The sequence below is a fragment of the Chiloscyllium punctatum genome, chromosome 3 (assembly GCF_047496795.1).
Source record: "Chiloscyllium punctatum isolate Juve2018m chromosome 3, sChiPun1.3, whole genome shotgun sequence".
NCBI classification, from domain to species: Eukaryota; Metazoa; Chordata; class Chondrichthyes; order Orectolobiformes; family Hemiscylliidae; genus Chiloscyllium; species Chiloscyllium punctatum.
Genome location: NC_092741.1, coordinates 42050515 through 42071643, shown reverse-complemented (window position 1 = coordinate 42071643; position 21129 = coordinate 42050515). Strand labels below are relative to the sequence as shown.

Sequence of the window (21129 nt, the reverse complement as noted above, 5' to 3'; positions counted from 1 at the left end):
AGTGTCTCATATGAAACCTCTATTTCTGGTTCAAAATGAATGTCCACAGTTACTTTTTCAGGAAATCGAAGGATCAACAATGATAAACCAATCTTGGCAGTAACATGCTTGTCCTGAGAATGAATAAATAGAAATAAAAATTTGCGAGTCTCTTTCAAACATTCAAAATTCTTTCTTTTATAGTTTAAGGTTCACAATACATTATTTTTATGCTTTTCAGTCAGAAGTATTCATATATTTTAAATATGAAAGTAAAATTGAAATTTGTTACTGGAAGAACAAATATTAAAGCTCATCTCTAGTTACTTAGTTTTGCACACACTTATCACGTGTCTGCATTTATAACTTGTAATAGTGCTAATCCTATGAATTATTTAGCATGTCACAGAGATTGTATGAATATAGTTTGTACTGTGGGAAATTGAATCCCCACATCTGTACATGACAACCAAATCTGCTATCTACTTCCATTTCAATTCTAGCCTTGCGTGCATTGAGAACAGAATTATTATAAAGGGACTGTCACACTCTGCTTGTAATTGCAGCTGTAACCATAATCCTACTTTCAACTTAATTTTGACTTAATTCTCAGGATATTTGTAATCTTGACTAGTTTTAAACCCTTTATCTTGCAAGATTGAAAACAGCAAATTTGCACTTTTTCAAAGTAATCTATGTTTGAACCCTGCTGCTAATTGTAATTGCTTCATTTTGCCATTATGTTGTAATTGTTAAGAAATCTGGACTGCATCTTATTTAACAAGAAAATTGCCTAACAAAAGAATCATGGTTAATTGAGAGACATTCTAGGTTGTTTATGGAAAGGAGTTGATAGAAAACTCCAGACAATGAAAGAGTTTTAAAGCCTATCCAGCTGAGAACATGGCTGTCAGTATTGGAACAATTCTAAACTCTGGAATGCACAGGATACCTGAATTGGAGGACAGCATATATCTCAGTGGCTTGTCAAGCTGGAGGAAGTTAGTGGTAGAGGGACAGTGGAGAGTCATAGAGTCATACAGCATGGAAATAGACCCTTTGGTGCATTTCGTCCATGTCAACCAGGCATCCCAATCTGACCTAGTCCCATTTGCCAGCATTTGACCCATATTCCTGTAAATATTTCCTATTCATAAACCCATCCAGATGCTTTTTGAATTTTATAATTGTACCCTCATCCACCATTCCCTCTGGCAGGTTGTTCTATACACGCACCACCTTTTGTGTGGAAAAGTTACCCCTCAACTCTTTTTCAATTCTTGCCCCTCTCACCTTAAACTTATGCCCACTAGCTTTGGACACCTCCATCCTCAGAGAAATTGTTGCCTATTCAACTTATCCATCATGATTTTATAAACCATTCAGCCTCCAATGTTCCAGGGGTAAATCACCCAGCCTATTCAGCTTCCTCCTATAACTTAAACCCTCCAGTCCTGGCAACATCCTTGTAAATCTTTTCTGCACTCTCTCAGGTTTGACCACCTTCCTACAGAAAGGTGACCAGAACTGTATGCAGTTTTCTAAAAGTGACCTCGCCAATAGTCCTATACAGCCGCAACATTATGTCTCAATTCCTATCCTCAAATGTTCTGATCAATGAAGGCAAGTGCACCAAATGCCACCTTCACCACTCTACCCACAGCATCTCCTTTTCTGTAATATGAACTCCTTTCAAGACGTCACTGTTTATTTCCCCAAGTTCCCTAGTTTCCACGTCCTTCTCCACAGTAATTACTCACATGAAATATTCATTTAGTAACTCACCCATCTTCTGTAGTTCCACACATAGAAAGCCACATTAATTTTTAAGGGGTCCTGCTCTCTCCATTGTTACTGTTTTGCCCTTAATGTACTTCTAGAATCTCTTTGGCAAATAGCATTAACGAGAATCAAATTAGCCTTACTCGAATTCAAACTTTAACTTTTTGATCAGTTCTAACATTTTCCATAACTATTTTAAAACTAATAGAATTATGATCACTTGCCCCAAAGTGCTCTTCCATTGACACCTCAGTCACTTGCCCTGCCTTATTTCCCATTAGAAGGTCAAGTATTGTTCCTTCTCTAGGTACATCCACGTATTAAATGAGGAGGTTTTCTTGTTACACACTTAACAAATTCCTCCCCATCAAACCCTTAACACTATGACAGCCCCAGTCTATGTTTGGACAGTTAAAATCCCCTACCATTACAACCCTTTCTTACAATAACTAAGATCTTCTTACTTATTTGCTTCTCAATGTCCCACTGTGTTGGGGGGGGAGCATATAAGATAGTCGCAATAAGGTGATCATCGAACAAAAAAAAAAGAAAATATTTGACTAAAGCTGTTGTCTGATGAAGTGGTGGTGCAAGTCAACAAGCACAGAAGCAATGATGGATGAAGTAAATCTGGAACCAGGTAGGTAATGGTGGCAGCATGTGAATGAGCTCGAGTTTGTGGATTTTGATTTGGTTTGATCTATTATTGTCACAGACAGATAATACTATACAAGTGTGTCAGGGTAACAGAAGAGAGTACAAGATACAATGTTACAGCTGCCAAGAAGATGCAGAGAGAGATCAACATTAAGTGTGTAAATGCACATATTTATTCCTGTTTTGTGCAATTCATTTTGCCTGAGGGAATGAGTTTGTTTTTGACACTTTTCTTCCTTCAAGACTTTGTTCCATGATAATTTTGAAAGATAATTAATCCAAAAGTTAATTGTTGCATAATAAAGATTCTAATATTTAATCAGGTACAATTGGTCGGTTGGTTACTTAGTGAGGAAGGTTTGTGGCATTAATGTTGGTTTAATGTTTGTTGTTTGGCAATTTTCAGGACTCCAGCCAATCTCCAAGGGAGGTGTATATGAATCCTTCTGGGCTTCTATCAGAAGATGATCTTCTCATATACAAAAGGTAAGATAAATTTGAAACAATTGTCCTGAAAAAAGGCTACAATGCATTTTCTTTTAAATTTGGCTGAGGAATGCATTGATTTTAAATCAATAGACCAGTTCAGTATTTGAACAAATGATTGAGTTCTAACATGGAAATCATAGTTTCAAAATCTATCAGTGCTTCCTCATCCTTACCCCCTTTAACATAAATGTGTCACTAGAAAAGGGAAGTATTTTAGTTCAGTTGTCATTGTTTCAAAAGAGGGGAAAACTTTTAACTTGGTGTAGGAAATTAAAGTCATCAAACCTTTTTACTAAGGGGTAAAAACAATAACTGCAGATGCTGGAAACCAAATTCTGGATTAGTGGTGCTGGAAGAGCACAGCAGTTCAGGCAGCATCCAATGAGCAGCGAAATCGACGTTTTGGGCAAAAGCCCTTCATCAGGAATAAATCATTATTTGGAATAAAACTTATTCCTGATGAAGGGCTTTTGCCCGAAACGTCGATTTTGCTGCTCGTTGGATGCTGCCTGAACTGCTGTGCTCTTCCAGCACCACAAATCCAGAAACCTTTTTACTAAGACTAACCTCACAATCTTCTTGCCAAATCCCTCAATCCCTTCTCTCCAAAGAAATACATTAAATATTTTTGAACATCAGTTCTGAAGAAGTCATGCCAGACTCCAAATATTAACTCTATTTCTTTCCACAGACGCAGGCAGAACTGAGTTTTTCCCACATTCTGAGTTTCTTTCAGATTTCCAACATCTGCAGTATTTTGCTTTTATTCAAGATATATTTATGTGAATTGAACTATCATAGTTCTCCATGGCCTCCAATCACAACAATAATGCAAACTCAAAATGCTAAAAGGAAACTACAAGTGTTTTCTGAAGTGATACCAAAAAAATGCTGCAGACATATACTTTGCTCAAATTTCAAGTTACAACTAACTTGCTTTTGTTGTTTTTAAATAATGCACAATTGACTAATTTGTACTGAATCCATATATTAATCCATTCAGTGTTTGTCAGCTATCTTTACAGCAACTAAATAAATTTATATAATTTCTTCATATACACTTCGAATCCTTCCCAGACTTGCATGTTGCACTAATGTAAAGCGCTTGAGAGAATGGGTTTATTTTTAAAGCCATAGATAGTGGCTCTTATTTGGTAAAGTTATTAAAAGAGAACAGCAGTTATTTATTAGACCACAAAGACAGAATTTATTAAGTGTGCTCACAAAAAGACAGGAAATCTCTATGTTGACCAGAATTGCAGAAGAGCCTCCACTACAGAAGTACACAGTAGCAACATTATTATACTGCAGAATTGGGTGCCTTTAAAGTAAGGAAAGTAAATAATTGTATTGGGAAGACATGACAACAAAAGTAGTTTTTGCAAGGAATATGTAATTGCAGAGGTGATAAAAGTAGATCACAAAATCTGACACCTTGGAAAAAGTAGTTTAAGATTTAGAAATCTTTCAGTTTCCTCAGCGCCTTCTCCTTTTGATGACCACTACATTGGTCTCTGCTCCCTGACTCTCTTGAAGTTCTGATATGCTGCTCATGTCCTCCACTGTGAAAATTGATGCAAAATACCTGTTCAATTCCTCCAACCTTTTTTTGTTCCCTTTACTAATACTCCAGCCTCCATTTTTCCAGTGGTCCAATGTCCATTCTTACCTTTTTGATGTCTAAAAAGAAATTCTTGCAATCTTTTTATATTACTAGTTGGCTTACTGTCATATTTCATCATCTCCCCTTCCATTGCTTTTTAGCTATCCTTTGCTGGATTTTAAAGGTTTCCCACCCTCTGGCTTCCCATTAATCTTCACCAAATTGTATACTTGCTCTTTCACTTTTATGCTGTCCCTAAATTCCATTGTCAGCCATGGTTGCCTCATCCTCCTCTTAGTATGTTTTTTTCTTTCTTGGGATGAGTTTTCTGCTGTGCCTCCCAAATAACCTTCAGAAACCCTTGCCATTATTGCTCCAGCACCTTCTCTCCTAGACTCCTCTTACAATCAACTTAGGCCAGTTTCTGCCCTCATGTCTATGAAGTTACCTTTTACTGAATTATAATGCCATTATATCTGACACCAGCTTCTCCCTCTGAAACTGCAGGGTGAATTCTGTCATATTATGGTCAATGCCACCCAAGGGTTCCTTCACCTTAAGCTCCTTAATTAAATCTTCATTACACATCACCAAAACCAGAATTGCCTATTCCCTAATGGGCTCTACCAACTGCTTCAAAAAAGAACTCAGAGACATCCTACAAATTTCTTTTCTTGTGATCTGCTACCAATGTGATTTTCTCAGTCCACCTTCATATTGAAGTTCCCAATGATTATTTTAACAGTGCCTTTCTTACATGCCTTTATCTCCTGATTTACTTTCTTCTCCACATTCTGGCTACTGCTAAGAGGCCTGTATACAACTCATTTTAGGGTCTTTTCCTTTATGGTTCCTCAACTCTATCCACACAGGTTGTATGCCTTCCAACTCCTTCTCACTTCCAGCTATCAATTTCATTTCATTTCATTCCTTACTAACAAGGCAACACTGCCCACTCTGCCCATCTGCCTGTTCTTTCAATAGGATGTGTTTTTTGGATATTTAGTTCCCAGCCCTGATCCCCTTGTAGTCATGTCTGCTTGTTTCATGTACTGTGTTCTTTTAAGTGGGCGGCACGGTGGCACAGTGGTTAGCACTGCTGCCTCACAGCGCCAGAGACCTGGGTTCAATTCCCATCTCAGGCGACTGACTGTGTGGAGTTTGCACGTTCTCCCCGTGTCTGCGTGGGTTTCCTCCGGGTGCTCCGGTTTCCTCCCACAGTCCAAAGATGTGCAGGTCAGGTGAATTGGCCATGCTAAATTTCCCGTAGTGTTAGGTAAGGGGTAAATGTAGGGGTATGGGTGGGTTGCGCTTCGGCGGGTCGGTGTGGACTTGTTGAGCCGAAGGGCCTGTTTCCACACTGTAATCTAATCTAAGTATAACACCCTCAGTCCTGTATTAACGGCATCTCTTAAACTTTAATAACTTCTCCAGAGATCCCTAGTCCTTAGCTTAAAGTCCTCATTGTGATTTCCTGGCGTGATTCAGGTAGAACCTGTCCTATTGGAACAACTCCCTCCTTCCTCAGTACTGGTGCCAATATCCCATAAATTCAAACCTGTGTCTCCCACACCAATCTTTGAGCCACGTGTTTACCTCAAACCTTGTAGACCCTGTGCCAATTTGCTCATGGCTCAGGTAGTTATCTGGAGATTGTCACTTTTTCAGATTCTGCTTTTTAAGTTCAATCCTACTAAACACAGCATCTAGGTAACTCATTTGCTCAGCAGAACTTTTTTCCTCTTTTTATCTGTATCATTGTTTCGTACATAGATGACAACAACTGAATCTTTCTCCACCCAATCCAAGTTCCTCTGCAGTCCAGATGAGCTATATTGAGCCCAGGCACTAAACAGGCTGCAGAGTCTTCAGGACTCTTGATTCTGGCCACGGAGAACAGTGTCTATTCCCAATTAAACAAAATTTCTCTTTTGTTGCCCCTCTTGAATAGGTCTGTACACCATGGTGCAATGGTCAGTCTGCTCATTCTCCCTCCAGGTCCCACTCTCATCCATGCAGGGAGCAAGAATCTCTAACCTATTAGACAAGCTCAGGTGCTGAGGCTCCTTCAGCACTACCTTCTGGATGCCTCCACCTGTCTCGGTTGTAGTCACAAATCCCTGACTGCTGATTGCATCCAAGTGGTGTAACTATCTGCTGATACAGTGTCCAGGAAACTCTCCCCCTTTTATGATGTGTCACAATGTTCAAGGTTCAGGCTGCAGCTCCTCCACTAAGAGTCCGAGTTCCACAAGCAACCAACACTTGCTACAGATGAGATCTCTGTGAACCACAATGAAGTCCACCATCTCCCACATCGTGCAGTTACAAGACGTTGCCTGGCACAGTATCTCTATTTTAATTACTTTGTTGTTTTTGATTTTTTTAAATTTTCTTTTAAATTTCATTTTTTTTTTAGTTTGTACCCTATAAATGCTTCCACTTTTTATTTTCCATTGAAAGTAACCTAGAGTGCTTTCTGGTATAATGAGTGTTTCATCAACAAATATAGCGTATTAGCTATAGCATGATTAATAAATTGTGTGTGCTGTTTGGATAATACAATCTTTCTACTGAAGATGTATAACGATCTTCTACCATGCAGTTTTCTATAGAAGGTTGCTGAAGAACGCAACTGTCACATTACATCAGAATGCGCTCTATAATAGAGTCAAATTTAGTATGTCGCCAACCAATAAACTTACAATTTACCCGTGATGTCAGTCTTTTGTGCTGGGCCCCTGATCCGGGACTTCAATTTATCGTGTTTAATAAAAGTCTTCACAAACTACAAGCCAAAAAAGTAAAATATATAAAATAAAACCTCTTCACCTCTGCACTGAATCATCATGCTGCCTCTCCGTTCCATGAACTATATTCTTATTCGGCTGTGTCTCGCTTTGGATTTGATTACTCCTTCCTAACCATGGAAGGCTCACTGATCAAGCATTTCCAACAGGCTCTCTTTTAAACAGACCTGCAGTGAGCTGAGATGACTCATAGTAGTTGACCTTCAATAGAAAGTAACACCTATTAAAAACCATTTTGGTTGATTGACTAAAAACTGTTAAAGCAAAAGGTAGACTTAAGTTTGGAAAATGAAAACCATCTTATCCCGGGAGGGTGCAATCAAGGTTTAAGAAGAGGTGGCAGTGGGGAGGAGAATGTCTTTTCACCAGAAACTTTGAGACTGTTTTCTCCTGACACAGATGAGAACCGACTTGTGCATTTCTAGTACTCACTGGTTCAGGTTCACATATGCTATATCTCTTTGCCCTCAGTCAGCTGAGTTAGCTACTTTATTGACAAAGTTAAAAATCACACAACACCAGGTTATCATTCAACAGGTTTATTTGGAAGCACTAGCTTTCGGAGCGCTGCTCCTACATGAGATGATTGTGGAGAATAAGATTGTAACACACAGACCTTTGTAGCAAAAGTTTACAATTATATATTGAAAAAGACCTGGGTTGTTTGTTAAGTCTCTTATCTTTTAAAATGACCATGTTGGTTTCAGTTCTTTCATTTGTAAATCACAAAACTTTTTTTTTTAAAAGTTATATTCTCAAGTGAATTTTAACAATTGGTGTTATGTCGGCCCAGATAATGCATTGAAGGTGTGAGCTGCCCTGTGCCACAATGGTCAGACTGGTTCTAATCGAAAAAACGGATTTACAGAATCTTACATGGATTCCTGCAGTTTTTGAGCAAAGTAAAATGTAATTCTGCAGGTACAACTTCACCCTACAAACTTAGATATGTATGTGTGCATGTGGGTGTGGGCGGGGGAGGGTGCTATGAGTGTCTGTGACAGTGTGTATATGTGTGTGAGTGTAAAGGAGTATAAGTCTGTGAGAGTGTGTGTGTGCGTGCGCACGCGCATAGTGCAATGGAGTCACCTGTAGTGTGACATGAACCCAAGGTCTCGGATGAGGCTATCCCTATGGGTACCGAAGTTGGCTATCTGAATGTTCAACCTCGGACCTTCAGGTGACTATCATCCAAGGTGGACTTCGGAACAGGCAACAAAGAAAAGTGGCTGAGCAGAGGCTGATAGCCAAGTTCAGTACCCATGGAGACGGCCTCAACTGGGGCCTGGGTTCATGTCACTCTACAGGTGACCCCATTGCACCATACAAGTAGACACACACACGGACGCTCCTACGTAACGGACACTCGTACACACACCCTCTCACAAACACACACACACACACGTATATGGGTGAATTTGTACTTGCAGAATTACATTTTGCTTTGCTCAAAAATTGCATGAATCCATGTAAGATTCTGTAAATCCATTTTGCACAGAGCAACTTACACCTTCAATGCATTATCTAGGCCAACATGACACTAATTGTTAAAGTTCACTTGAGAATGTAGCTTCTTAAAAAAGAGTTTCGCGATTTATATATGAAAGAACTGAAACCAACATGGTCATTCTAAAAGATGAAAGACTTAACAAACAATCCAGGTCTTTTTCAATATATTATTTCAGTTACATCACACTAAACTTTTGCGATAAATTCTTTGTCTTACAATTTTATTCTTCGCAACCACCTGATGAAGGTGCAGCGCTCCGAAAGCTAGAGTTTCCAAATAAACCTGTTGGACTATAACCTGGTGTTGTGTGATCTTTAACTTCCTGCACCCCAGTCCAACACCGGCGTCTCTAAATCATGAATTTTATACAGTACTTTTAAAATGGAGAAACAAAAAAAAGATTTACCAGTTCTATTCTTCCAAATTCCCCAACCTGGAAGGAAGATGATAGGAACAAAGATACATGGTGGGTCTTTCATCAGGGTGACTGTGATGGTGCACCAAACAACATTTATTTTGGATCTTAAAATACTTGAATTTTTCTGTACAATTAACTTTTCCATCAGATGCCTGATGTGCTGCTTGAGTAAATGTCCTCTGCTACAGTGTCACAGAAAAAAAAACAGTGCAACATTTAGACTATAGTCATACCACAGTACGTGTCCCAGTTTACCCATGAGAATTCCATGATGATCTTCTAAATCATATTTAATTTACAAATTAGGACCAATTTTTTGGGATGGATGCCTTTTGTAAGGTAGAACTTCACAATACTAAATGCTGGTCTGCTAAATACCATTGACTATCAAAGGCTTTTCAGATTTCTGGTATTTCAATTTTCAATTTGCTTACTGTGCCACGAAATGTTGAATATATCACTTGTTTTATGTTAGTTCTGCTATAGTACCTGTATCCATTGGCCAGTGATGAATTCCTCCAACTGTTAGTTATCATCAATACCATTTGTAGCAATTCAGAATGAAAATAATTTAAGTCTTTGTAAATAAAGTGCAGAATTGGAAACAAAGTTGAGAGTTCCAGCTGTAAGGGGTTTTGTTAATGGCTGCTCAAACGTTTTGCACCAATTAGTGCAACCATTTTCTAGTGAGATGGGTATAAGTAATTAAATGAACATTATTAGATTTTGTAATCCATTGGTTTTTAGTTTTAAAGATAATATCCGAACAGGATAAAGTGTCTTCTGGCTGTAGTTGAAAAATGTTTAACAGTGCTGTGCTTTTACAACAGATTTGTTTATTTGGGTCAAAACCAGCATAAGGTTGACATATGCAGTCAACAAAGCAATGCAAAGGAACTAGACAACATGATGACCATCATGTAAGTTTCAAGCAATGACTACATTTGTTTTTATGTATGTCCTTAAGCAATCTTTCACACAACCTTTTATATAAGCCTGCAAATACACTCACTACAGTTCACCATAACTCTCATCCTTCAGACTCCAATGTGTGATTTTATCCTTTAAATCTCTGAGCACAAAACTGAAAACATTTTGCAAATCAAATAATCCACCAATCCACAATTACTATTCAATCTCTACATTTAGCAAATGAAACAAAAAGGTTTGGCACTACACTTTTTGTTTTGATTGGGTGCCATGTGCACAAATGTAATCTATTTAATTTCATACCTGAAGGACATCATCCTTCCACCTCCACAATGCAGCATTCCCTCACTTACTGCGTAAGAGTGATAGGTTTAATTATCTGAAGTATGCGAGTGTTGCTTGAACTCAAATCATAAGAGGAATTCATTGTTAATGGTACTACTTATTGCAATACGGTTTGAATAAAAGACAGTTTTGAGATTTTGATATTTATGTGCAAAGTATTTGGTAAGTTAAGTATAACTTCATGCATATTGACATTGCAGATTGCTTAATAGAGTCATAGAGATGTACAGCATGGAAACAGACCCTTCGGTCCAACCCGTCCATACCGTCCAGATATCCCAACTCAATCTAGTCCCACCTGCCAGCACCCGACCCATATCCCTCAAAACCCTTCCTATTCATATACCCATCCAAATGCCTCCACCACGCCCTCTGGCAGCTCATTCCATATATATACCACCCTTTGGTTAAAAAGTTGCCCTTGGGTCTCTTTTATATTTTTCCCCTCTCACCCTAAACCTATGTCCTCTAGTTCTGGACTCCCCAACCCCAGGGAAATGACTTTGTCTATATACCCTATCCATGCCCCTCATAATTTTGTAAACCTCTATAAGGTCACCCCTCAACCTCCGAAGCTCCAGGGAAAACAGCCCCAGTCTGATCAGCCTCTCCCTATAGCTCAAATCCTCCAACCCTGGTGACATCCTTGTAAATCTTTTCTGAACCCTTTCAAGCTTCACAACATCTTTCCGATAGGAAGGAGACCAGAATTGCACACAATATTCTAACAGTGGCCTAACTAATGTCCTATACAGCCGCAAAATGACCTCCCAACTCAATACTCTGACCAATAAAGGAAAGCATACCAAAAGCCGCCTTCACTATCCTATCTACCTGCAACTCCACTTTCAAGGAACTATGAACCTGCCCTCTAAGGTCTCTTTGTTCAGCAACACTCCCTAGGACCTTACCATTAAGTGTATGAGTCCTGCTAAGATTTGCTTTCCCAAAATGCAGCACCTCGCACTTATCTGAATTAAACTCTATCTGCCACTTCTCAGCCCATTGGCCCATCTGGTCCAGATCCTGTTGTAATCTGAGGTAACCCTCTTCGCTGTTCACTACACCTCCAATTTTGGTGTCATCTGCAAACTTACTAATTGTACCTCTTATGCTCACATCCAAATCATTGATGTAAATGACAAAAAGAAGAGGACCCAGCACTGATCCTTGTGGCACTCCACTGGTTACAGGCCTCCAGTCTGAACAATGCTTTATCATTAAACATTTACAGTCTATTATGTTTGCACAATTTACTATGTTGTTAAGAAAGTTACAGAAGTTGCACAGAGATGTTCTATAAAGTTACATTTTGAAAGGTTAATTGTTATAAATGCTGATAATTAAGAGGTACTAGGCATTCCTATTCTGTAAATCTATATGTTAAGCCTATTCAACCTTGATTCCAATTTATACAAGGTTTACATTGATAAAGCTATATAATGTAAATGGAAACAAATTTTCAATTATTAATTACACTGCCAGATTGTCCATATTTATACTCAATTTCACAATCTGGTGCAAAACTTCCCTGTGCAACTTTGAAATTGCCTTGAGTACAGCTATAAGCTCTCAAAATGTATGTAAAATCATATTAATTTATGGACTAAAGGAATGGATTGAACACCAGCTTTCCAACTTTCAACTTGGCTTTGAATCCAACCTTAATTGATTGACTGGGTGAAGTTATATAAGTCGAATGTGAATTTAGTTTTGAAAAGCTCAGATTTCTTTTCAGAATTTCCTCATTCCCAGGACCTCTGATTCTAGGCCTAAGCTTGTTACTCATCCATGAACTCTATTGTGTCAATGTTACTTTTGTGCCTGAACTATCAGAACTGGACACACTACTCGAGATTTGGCCTGATCAGAGCACAATACAGAATTTCCCAATTACAATCCCAATAACATGGAGATCTTATTGGATCTGCTGATTGCTAGTGTTATAATCTGTGGAGATCGATCGACACAGGACAAAATTGTACTTTTCAAATGGAAGAAACTGGTGAAAAGAGAAATCTTGTCTAATACTTTTATTGTCACAATCAAGCCAAATTCAGCAGAAACAATGTGAATTAATGAGCAAATTACATTCAGTACAAACTTACAAATTACTTTTTAAACAGCTGATACAATAAAGAGTGATTTCTCAGGTAGTCCCACCAGCTTACATAGCAACCACTGAATCTCTAGTGATTTTATTCTTCCCCAGTAGGGTTTCGGTCCCCTCATTCTTAAAAGACTTTGGTGGACAGTCTTGTCTGGCAGTCATGATGTCGAGCTGTCGGTACAGGAACTGGGGTACACAAGTTTAAAAATCACACAACACCAGGTTATAGTCCAACAGCTTGTTCTTCCAAATAAACCTGTTGTACTATAACCTGTCTACAGAAAAACAACATACATGGACTAAATACTTAACTTCAGCAGCAATCATCCCAACACACATGAATGGAGCTGTGTCAAGACATAATTTCGACAAGCTACATCACACTGCAGCACCCAAGAACTACAAAAAGCGGAAGAAAAATGTTGATACAACGTTTTCAAGAAAAACGGATACACAAAAAACACAATCTGCTGTTCCCTCAGAAACAAACCCGAACAAGCAGACACAGTGCAACCAGAAACTATAGCCGCATTACCTTGCATCAAAGACATATCAGAAATGACTTCCAGACTACTCAGAGTCTTTGGCATCATGGTCACCCACCAACCTACCAACGCACTTAAACACTGATTAATTAACCTAAAGGATACATTAGATACCACCAGCAAAGCTAAAGTCATTTACACGATACCATGCAAGAACTGTTTTTAAAAAAAAACCACATCAGGCAAACTAGCAGGAAACTTGCCACCAGGATACAAAAACACCAACTGGCCACCGAAAGACACGACCCACTATCATTAGTTTCTATACATACAGACAAAGAAGGCCACCACTTTGACTGGGACGACACATACATCCTCAGACAGGCGAAACAAAGACACGCACAAGAATTCTTAGAGGCATAGTATTCTAACCAGAACTCCATAAATAAACACATCGATTTAGATCCTGTCTACCTTCCCTTGAAAAAGAGAACCAGAAATGACAGCTCCACATCATGACTGCCAGACAGGACTGTCCACCAAAGTTCTATAAGAATGAGGGGACCAAAACCCTATTGGGGAAGAATAAAATCACTAGCGATTCAGTGGTTCGTATCTATTACAACAACCTGATGAAGGAGCAGCGCTCCGAAAGCTAGTATGCTTCCAATTAAACCTGTTGGACTATAACCTGGTGTTGTGTGATTTTTAACAGAAATAACATCATTCACCTTAAGAAACCAAGACCTATAAATAGAGAGACAGGGCATATAACCAACGCTTCACCGGAGACTCTCACTGGTGATAATACCTAGTATGGTGACAGAACATCTGAAAACAAGCCTTCAAGCTCAGCAAGCTAACTTACATACTTATCATTAACCTGAGCTACAGATCTTCTCAAAAATCGCTAATTGATTTGAAATATCCATAGAATCCCTGCAGTATGGAAACAGGCCATTTGGCCCACACTCTCCCTCCAAAGAGTATTCCACCCAGACCCATTCACCTACCCTATTACTTTATATTTACCCCAGACTAATGCATCTAGCCTACACATCCCTGAGCACTGTGGGCAGAAACCAGAGCACCTGGAGAAACTCCACACAAACAGTCACCCAAGGCTAGAATTGAACCTGGGTCCCTGGTGCTGTGAGGCAGCAGTTCTAACCACTGAGCCACCCTGTAAAACTCTTCCACCATATCCTTGTACCCCAACACTATCTCCCTAGATTCATTTTATAAGGGGCTTAGGTTCACCTTGACCTCTCTCTTCTTGTTTTATGCTTAAAGAAGCTTATATTGTCAGTTTTTATATTCCTCCCATGTTTTCCCTTGTACTTAATTTCATCCTGCTATCTGTTGATTGATATAATTTCTTAGTGTTTTGAGGTCTATACACTTAACGTAACAATGTCCTTTTTTCCCATGCTGTTTATTTTTACCTCCACCAAATGAGCGCTACATCATCGTAAGTTCACATCATCTCTCTCATAATTGTTCTCATTTCATTTTTTTATTAATTGTATTACACCACCATATTTTCCTTCTCTCATGCCTTTTTGAAATGTCAAAATATCCCTGAATGTTATGTTCCCAGTTTTGGACTCCTCATAACCATGTTTTCAGAATGGCTGTGAGATCATTTCCATTTACCTTTATTTGCGCCATTGGCTCACTAGCTTATTCTGAATGCTTATGCATTAAGGTACAAAGCCTTAAGGGTTGTCTTTTCTGACATTTAATTGTCCTGACTTTCCTTTGTACTCTGGCCCTATTTTCCTCTTATTCTTGATTACCATGTCTACCCATTTTTGCAATTTATTATTTTTTATCACTTTCCTTGACTTGCTCTCCTGTCACCCTGTTTAGATTCCCATCCCCAGCAATTTATTTTAAACCCACCTCAACCACACTTGCAAATGCTGTCCCTATGACATCAGTCCCAGTCCTACCCATGTGTTATGCATCCAATTTGTACTAGTCCTGGTGTCCCAATAATCTGAAAATCTTCCCCTCTTGCACCATCTTTCCAGCTACATATTCATCTGATACATCTTGATGTTTCTATCCTGACTTGCACATGGCACATGACCCTGAGATCGCAATCTTTGAGGTCCTACTTTTCAACTTCCTAGTGCCCTATGTTTGAATTTTAGGTCTGCATCCCTTTTTGTGATTGTCATTGGTACTAATGTGTACCATGACCACTGGTTGTTCCCCCTCCACCTCCAAAATGGCCTGTAGTCACACCTAGACATTCTTAACCTCGCACCAGGGAGAACACAATGTCCTGGAGTCATGTTTGCAGCTATTTATTCCCCTTATAACTGAATCCCCTATAACTTGTATTTCCAAATTTTCATCTCCTTTCCAGTGGAGCCAAATATGGTGCAACTGATTTGACTGTTCCTGCTTTCCCCTGACAGCTGTAGCCAAGTTAGGTGCCTGAATCTGGAATCTAGCTTGCACTCCTCACTGGAAGGCAGTGTGTCATCATTGAGGCTAGCTGTCATTGTTTGTGTTTTGTTCTTTTTTTAGGGAAGCAGTCTCTTTATTTTCTCAAGACAGTATTTATGAGATGCATCTGGCTGACCTGGACAGAAAATCAAAGGAAGTATTTGATTCCCATATCCAGACTGGAAAAGGCATTCTACAACCTATGTGCAAGGATGACATAATTGTCTACAGAGAATACATTAAAAACAGATACATGTGAAGAACCTCATCAAGACAGCCCAATACATCTTAAATTAGAGGTTAGAATGTCATTTCATCAGAGACAATTTCCAGGAATAATTGTCTTCTATACAGGATGTGACACTTTCAGAGCATAATTTTCTTTTCTGCATCCCATTCATACAATTGTATTTAGGTCATAAGTACTGCATTATGTATTATGCCAAGGGGATGAAAACGATGGGCTGTGTGTGACATTAATCAGTAATGGACTTCATTTCAGGATAAGCTTGTTTGGCAGTGTGTCTCTTGCGTCAATTTTGCTTTGTTAGACCAGGGTAAAAGTTATTGAAGATTGAATATGGAGTTAATTGACATTCCTGATTCTTTAGATATTTAAAAATAATGTTTGGATTTGTAATAATGCATTATATGCCAATGGTGCTCAGTACTGATGACACATTTTTCTTTTGAGTTCTCATTAAAGAAACCACTTTAAAGTTAGCCATTTTCTTTCTTTGTTCACTTTTATGCGAGAAATATTTCATTTTCTTGGGCAGTAAGTAGTAGCCGTCTTGTTTTTTAGTTTACAAGCATGGTTAGCATTGCTGCCTCACAGCACTAGGGACCTGGGTTCAATTCCACCTTTGGACGACTGTCTGTGAAGCTTGCACAATCTTTCGGTGTCTGTGTAGGTTTCCTCCAAAAGTCCAAAGGTGTGCATTGAACATGCTAAATTACCCATCATGTCCAGGGATGTGCAGGCTAGATGGATTAGCCATGGGAACTGCAGGGTTACAGAGATAGGGTTGGGGGCTAGGTCAGGTGAGATGCTCTTTGGAGGGATGGTGTGGGCTTGATTGGCCGAATAGCCTGCTCCCACACTGTAAGGATTCAGTGATTTTATGATTCTATTAAGACTTCATCAAATTTGATAAGATAGTCCTGAAAGCCAACAGTCACTTGGTTAAATAGTGTATGATTGGAGAGTTTGAAGGTTTGCATTTTATAAATGCTCTTTTGCCATGGTTTATGATAACAGTCTGATGCTGCAATGTTTAATTTCTTACCTCTTCACAAGCACTCAAATCTTTTAAGTCTTTCTGACATAGATAGCAATAAAGTGTTGGCCATGGATAATTGAAGCATTGCATACGTTGATTCTTATGGAAAATATATCTTTCTTTCCTTCAGCATTGTTACACCTTGAAAATTGACTTCAAAAATACTTTGCTCAAAATGTGCCATTTTGACAGAAGAAGGATTAAGCAAGGATAAATATGTATGGTGTTGTGGAAGTTAAATTGACTTGACTCAATAATTAGCAAGAGCAAAGCAAGGGTCTTTATTAAAAATCTTGCAAGATTGACTCATTACACCAAGCCAGATGCCTTAATGCAATGAGTACCGAAAAATTACACAAACGCCTGCCTTATAGCATTCCTTATCACACACTCAAGAGCAGAGACTGGGGAAACTCAAGTTGTTATCCTCTCAACCCCTGGTCCTAGACATAACAGTTATTCAGCTTTCGCTGAGTTCGAATATTGCAAGGTCGAGTTGAATGCTTACAGAATTCAAACAGAGATAAGCTAACTGCAAACCTTTATCAAAGCATCATTTACAAAGTTCAGCACAGCATTGATTTAAACAAAGCATTCTCTTTAAATTTCACAGTAAATGGATAATTTTCCATTACAATGGTTAAATTTTCAAAGCCATAGAGATAGTAAAATTGTGCTTTCTCTGTATTTTTCCCTCTGTACCAGATATTAGTTTTGCTGACATGAACTGAGGAGCTCAGCTGTGCTATATCAATTAATATTGTTAATGATTAAATTGGAAGGGTCCTAATTTTAATAGAGGAAGGCTACTTGCATTAATTTTTCTGCTGTCCTTTATTTAGTCCTATCCTCCAACCTCTCCCAATTGAGTAACTTTTAAGGGCGAGAAACCTAGGTGATTGATTTCAAAACTTGTGGATGAAATGAAACTTGCATTTTTTGTAAAATATGAGTAGGTTGATGTAAAACCTGAAGGACAGGAACAAGTTGGTGGAGTAGGTGGATAGTTGGCAAATCAAGTTCAATGCAAGTGAGATGATAGATTTTTGTAACAACAGCATGGAGATGGAGGAACATTATAAAATGAAGGGCATGTGCAGGAACAGATGGATCTTAATATTGGCGTAAGTCATTAAGGTGGCAAAACAGGCCGAGAGAGCAGCTTAACAGCACATGGAATCCTAGACTTTGCTAATAGAATGCTTGGAATAGAAGAATAGGGATGCTATGTTGAATTTAGATAAAAGACTAATTTAGCAGCAGTGTTTGTGTGTCCAGGTCAGGATCTGCACTTTGGGAATGATGAGAAGGTATTAGAAAGAATGCAGAAGGCATTTGCAAAAATGGTTCCAGGAATAATGATGGTCAGTTATGGAGATAAATTGAAGAAGTTGAGACTGTGTTTTCCTTGAAGGAAAAAAGATTGATATGACCTTTGGTTGAAGTCTGCAAAATCATGAAAGATCTGGACAATATATAGGGAAAAAAGTGTTCCACGTCATGATTGAGAAGAGGGCACAGATTTAAAATAATTTGCAAAAGAAGCAAGAGTGGTGTGAGGCATTTTCAATTGAGCCATTTGAAAGAAAGTATAATGTTTGGTTTAAAAGGAGAAATGCAGTATTACTGGTAAAAGGCAAAAATGATGAGGTGAGATCCTCAATTGGAGAGCCAACCCAAATGCAATGGCTGAATGACCTAATTTGCACTGTCAAAGTGTGGCACTGGAAAAGCACTGCAGGTCAGGCAGCATCCAAGGAGCAGAAGAATCAGGTTTGAAACATAAGCCTTTCTTTGGGAATGTGGGAGGGGGAAGAGTGCTGAGAGTTAAATAGGAGGGTGGGGCTCAGGGGAAGGTAACTGGAAAGGCGATAGGTAGATGGAGATGGGGATGATGGTGATAGTGCAGAGGGAGAGTGGAGCGGGTAGGTGGGAAGGAAGATGGAAAGGTGGGGCAGTTCAAGAGGGCAGTGCCGAGTTGTAGGCTGGATCTGGGATAAGGTCGGGTGGAGGAGAGTGAGGAAACAAGTGAAATTGACATTGATGCCATGTAGTTGGAGGATCCCAAGGTAGAAGACCTTGCTCTTCCTCCAGGCGTCAGGTGGATTGGATTTGATGATGGAAGAGGCCCAGGACTTGCACGTCCTTGTGGAGTGTGAGGGAGTGTTGAAGTGGTCTGTCACAGTGTGGCGGGGTTGTTTGGTGTATGTGTCCCAGAGATGTTCCCTGAAACATTCCGCAAGTTGGCATCCTGTCTCCTTGATATAGAGGATACAATACCATAGGCAATGGACACAGTAGATGAGGTGTTTGGATATGCAGGAAAATTTCTGCCAGATGTGGAAGGATGCTTTTGGGACCTTGGATGGAGGTAAAAAAAAGGGGGGGTGGGGGGAACACATTTTACACCTCTTCCGGGAGTAGACAGTGTGTTGGTGGGCGGCACGGTGGCACAGTGGTTAGCACTGCTGCCTCACAGCGCCAGAGACCCGGGTTCAATTCCCGCCTCAGGCGACTGACTGTGTGGAGTTTGCACATTCTCCCCGTGTCTGCATGGGTTTCCTCTGGGTGCTCGGGTTTCCTCCCACAGTCCAAAGATGTGCAGGTCAGGTGAATTGGCCATGCTAAATTGCCCGTAGTGTTAGGTAAGGGGTAGATGTAGGGGTATGGGTGGGTTACGCTTCGGCGGGACGGTGTGGACTTGTTGGGCCGAAGGGCCTGTTTCCACATTGTAAGTAATCTAATCTAGAAAAAGTAATCTAATCTAGAATAGACCTAACAAGGGAGCCATGGAGGGAATGATCTCTGCGGAAAGCTGATGGGATGGAGAGGGAAATGTATCTCTGGTGGTGGGGTGTGATTGTAGATGGCAGAAATGGCAGAGGGTAATGTGCTGTATCCGGAGATTAGTGGGGTGGTAGGTGAGGATCTGGGGGTTGCAGTTAAGGCAGTGGTGATGGTATTCCAGGATGGAGAAGCGGAAACTGGAAGAGATGTGCTGGAGGGCATTGTTGACCACATGGGAAGGGAAGATGCCATCCTTCAAATAGGAGGACAAATGGGATGTCCTGAAATTGAATTGTTCTTCCTGGGAGCAGATACAGTGGAGGAATTGGGAGTAAGGGATAGTGTTTTTAACAGGTGGAGATGGAGGGAAATGGAGGAAGAGGTGCGGTCCAAGAAGCTGTGGGAGTTAGTGGTTTTAAATAGATGTCTTTGTTGAGTCAGTTGCCAGAAATTGAGACAGAGAGGTCTAGAAAGGGGAGGGATGTGTCTGAGATGGTCCAAGTGAAAGTGAGGTCAGGGTGGAAGGTCTTTGTGAAGTCAATGAACTGTTCAACCTCCTTGTGGGAGCATGAGGTGACACTGATACTGCACTGTAATAATTCTATGATTCTGAATTATTTTCATTGAAATTTTTCAGACAGAGCAATATCACAAACAGTAGAGGGCCTAACCCGCTCAATTAGCAATCAGACATTTCAACCTACAGAATCATTAATTTTGCAATTTTTGACTGGATTTTACAGTCCACTCAAGTATATACTGTACCCAATTAGTAAATATTGTTTGAGTAAATAGGAAGTGTACATTTTGACTTTAGTCATAAATCCCATGAAGTAAATATATTTTGGCCACCAATATTTTTGAATTTGATATTGAAGGCTGCAGGGTTCCCATGTGGAAAATGATGAGGGTCTGAGCACCTTTTTCCATGTCCTTCTCCCAACCTCCACACACCAGATCTTGTCATCATGTGGGCTGCTACCAAAACCCCATTAGCAGCTATTGATTCTCCCAGGCTGACCCATTCCTTTGTATGTCCAACTGTTGTTTCTCTCTGGACTCGATCTTCACCTATCCTTTATTCCTTCCCTTTCCCCCACTGCACTTACAGTATATACCAGCCTTTTCCTAGCTACAATCAGTTCTGAAGAAGAGTTACTAGACCCAAAATGTTAATTCTGCTTTTTCTCCGTATGTTCTGCCAGACGTGAGTTTCTCAAGCATCTGCTGTTCTTTGAGTTTTTGTTCTTTGGTACCTAACTATATTCTAATCCTGTTTTCCAACATTTAGCCCATAGCCTTATATGTCTTAACATCACAAATGCACATCTAAATACTTAAATGTTATGAAGGTTTCTCCCTCTACCACCTTGACAGGCAGAGAGTCCCAAATTCTTACCACCATACAGGTGAAAATGTTTTTCTTCATCTCCGCTAAATCTTCTGCCCCTTCTCTTATATCCATGCCCACTGGTCTTGGA

The 21129-nt window shown here is 39.7% G+C and overlaps 1 protein-coding gene across 7 annotated transcripts in view; it reads left to right on the top strand.

Annotated features, from left to right (window-relative positions):
• Nucleotides 1-16301, top strand: part of fig4a (FIG4 phosphoinositide 5-phosphatase a) — a 116847-nt gene extending 100546 nt beyond the window's left edge. For 6 of the 7 annotated variants that reach the window (XM_072552132.1, XM_072552140.1, XM_072552123.1 and 3 more), the window contains 3 exons: nt 2825-2904; nt 10079-10168; nt 15660-16301. In XM_072552132.1, coding sequence (XP_072408233.1) covers nt 2825-2904; nt 10079-10168; nt 15660-15837 — 348 coding nt within the window. In that variant the 3' untranslated portion in view covers nt 15838-16301. The remainder of the gene's footprint in view (nt 1-2824; nt 2905-10078; nt 10169-15659) is intronic. The other variant, XR_011953438.1, reaches the window with a different exon arrangement.
• Nucleotides 16302-21129: the final 4828 nt, after the last annotated feature.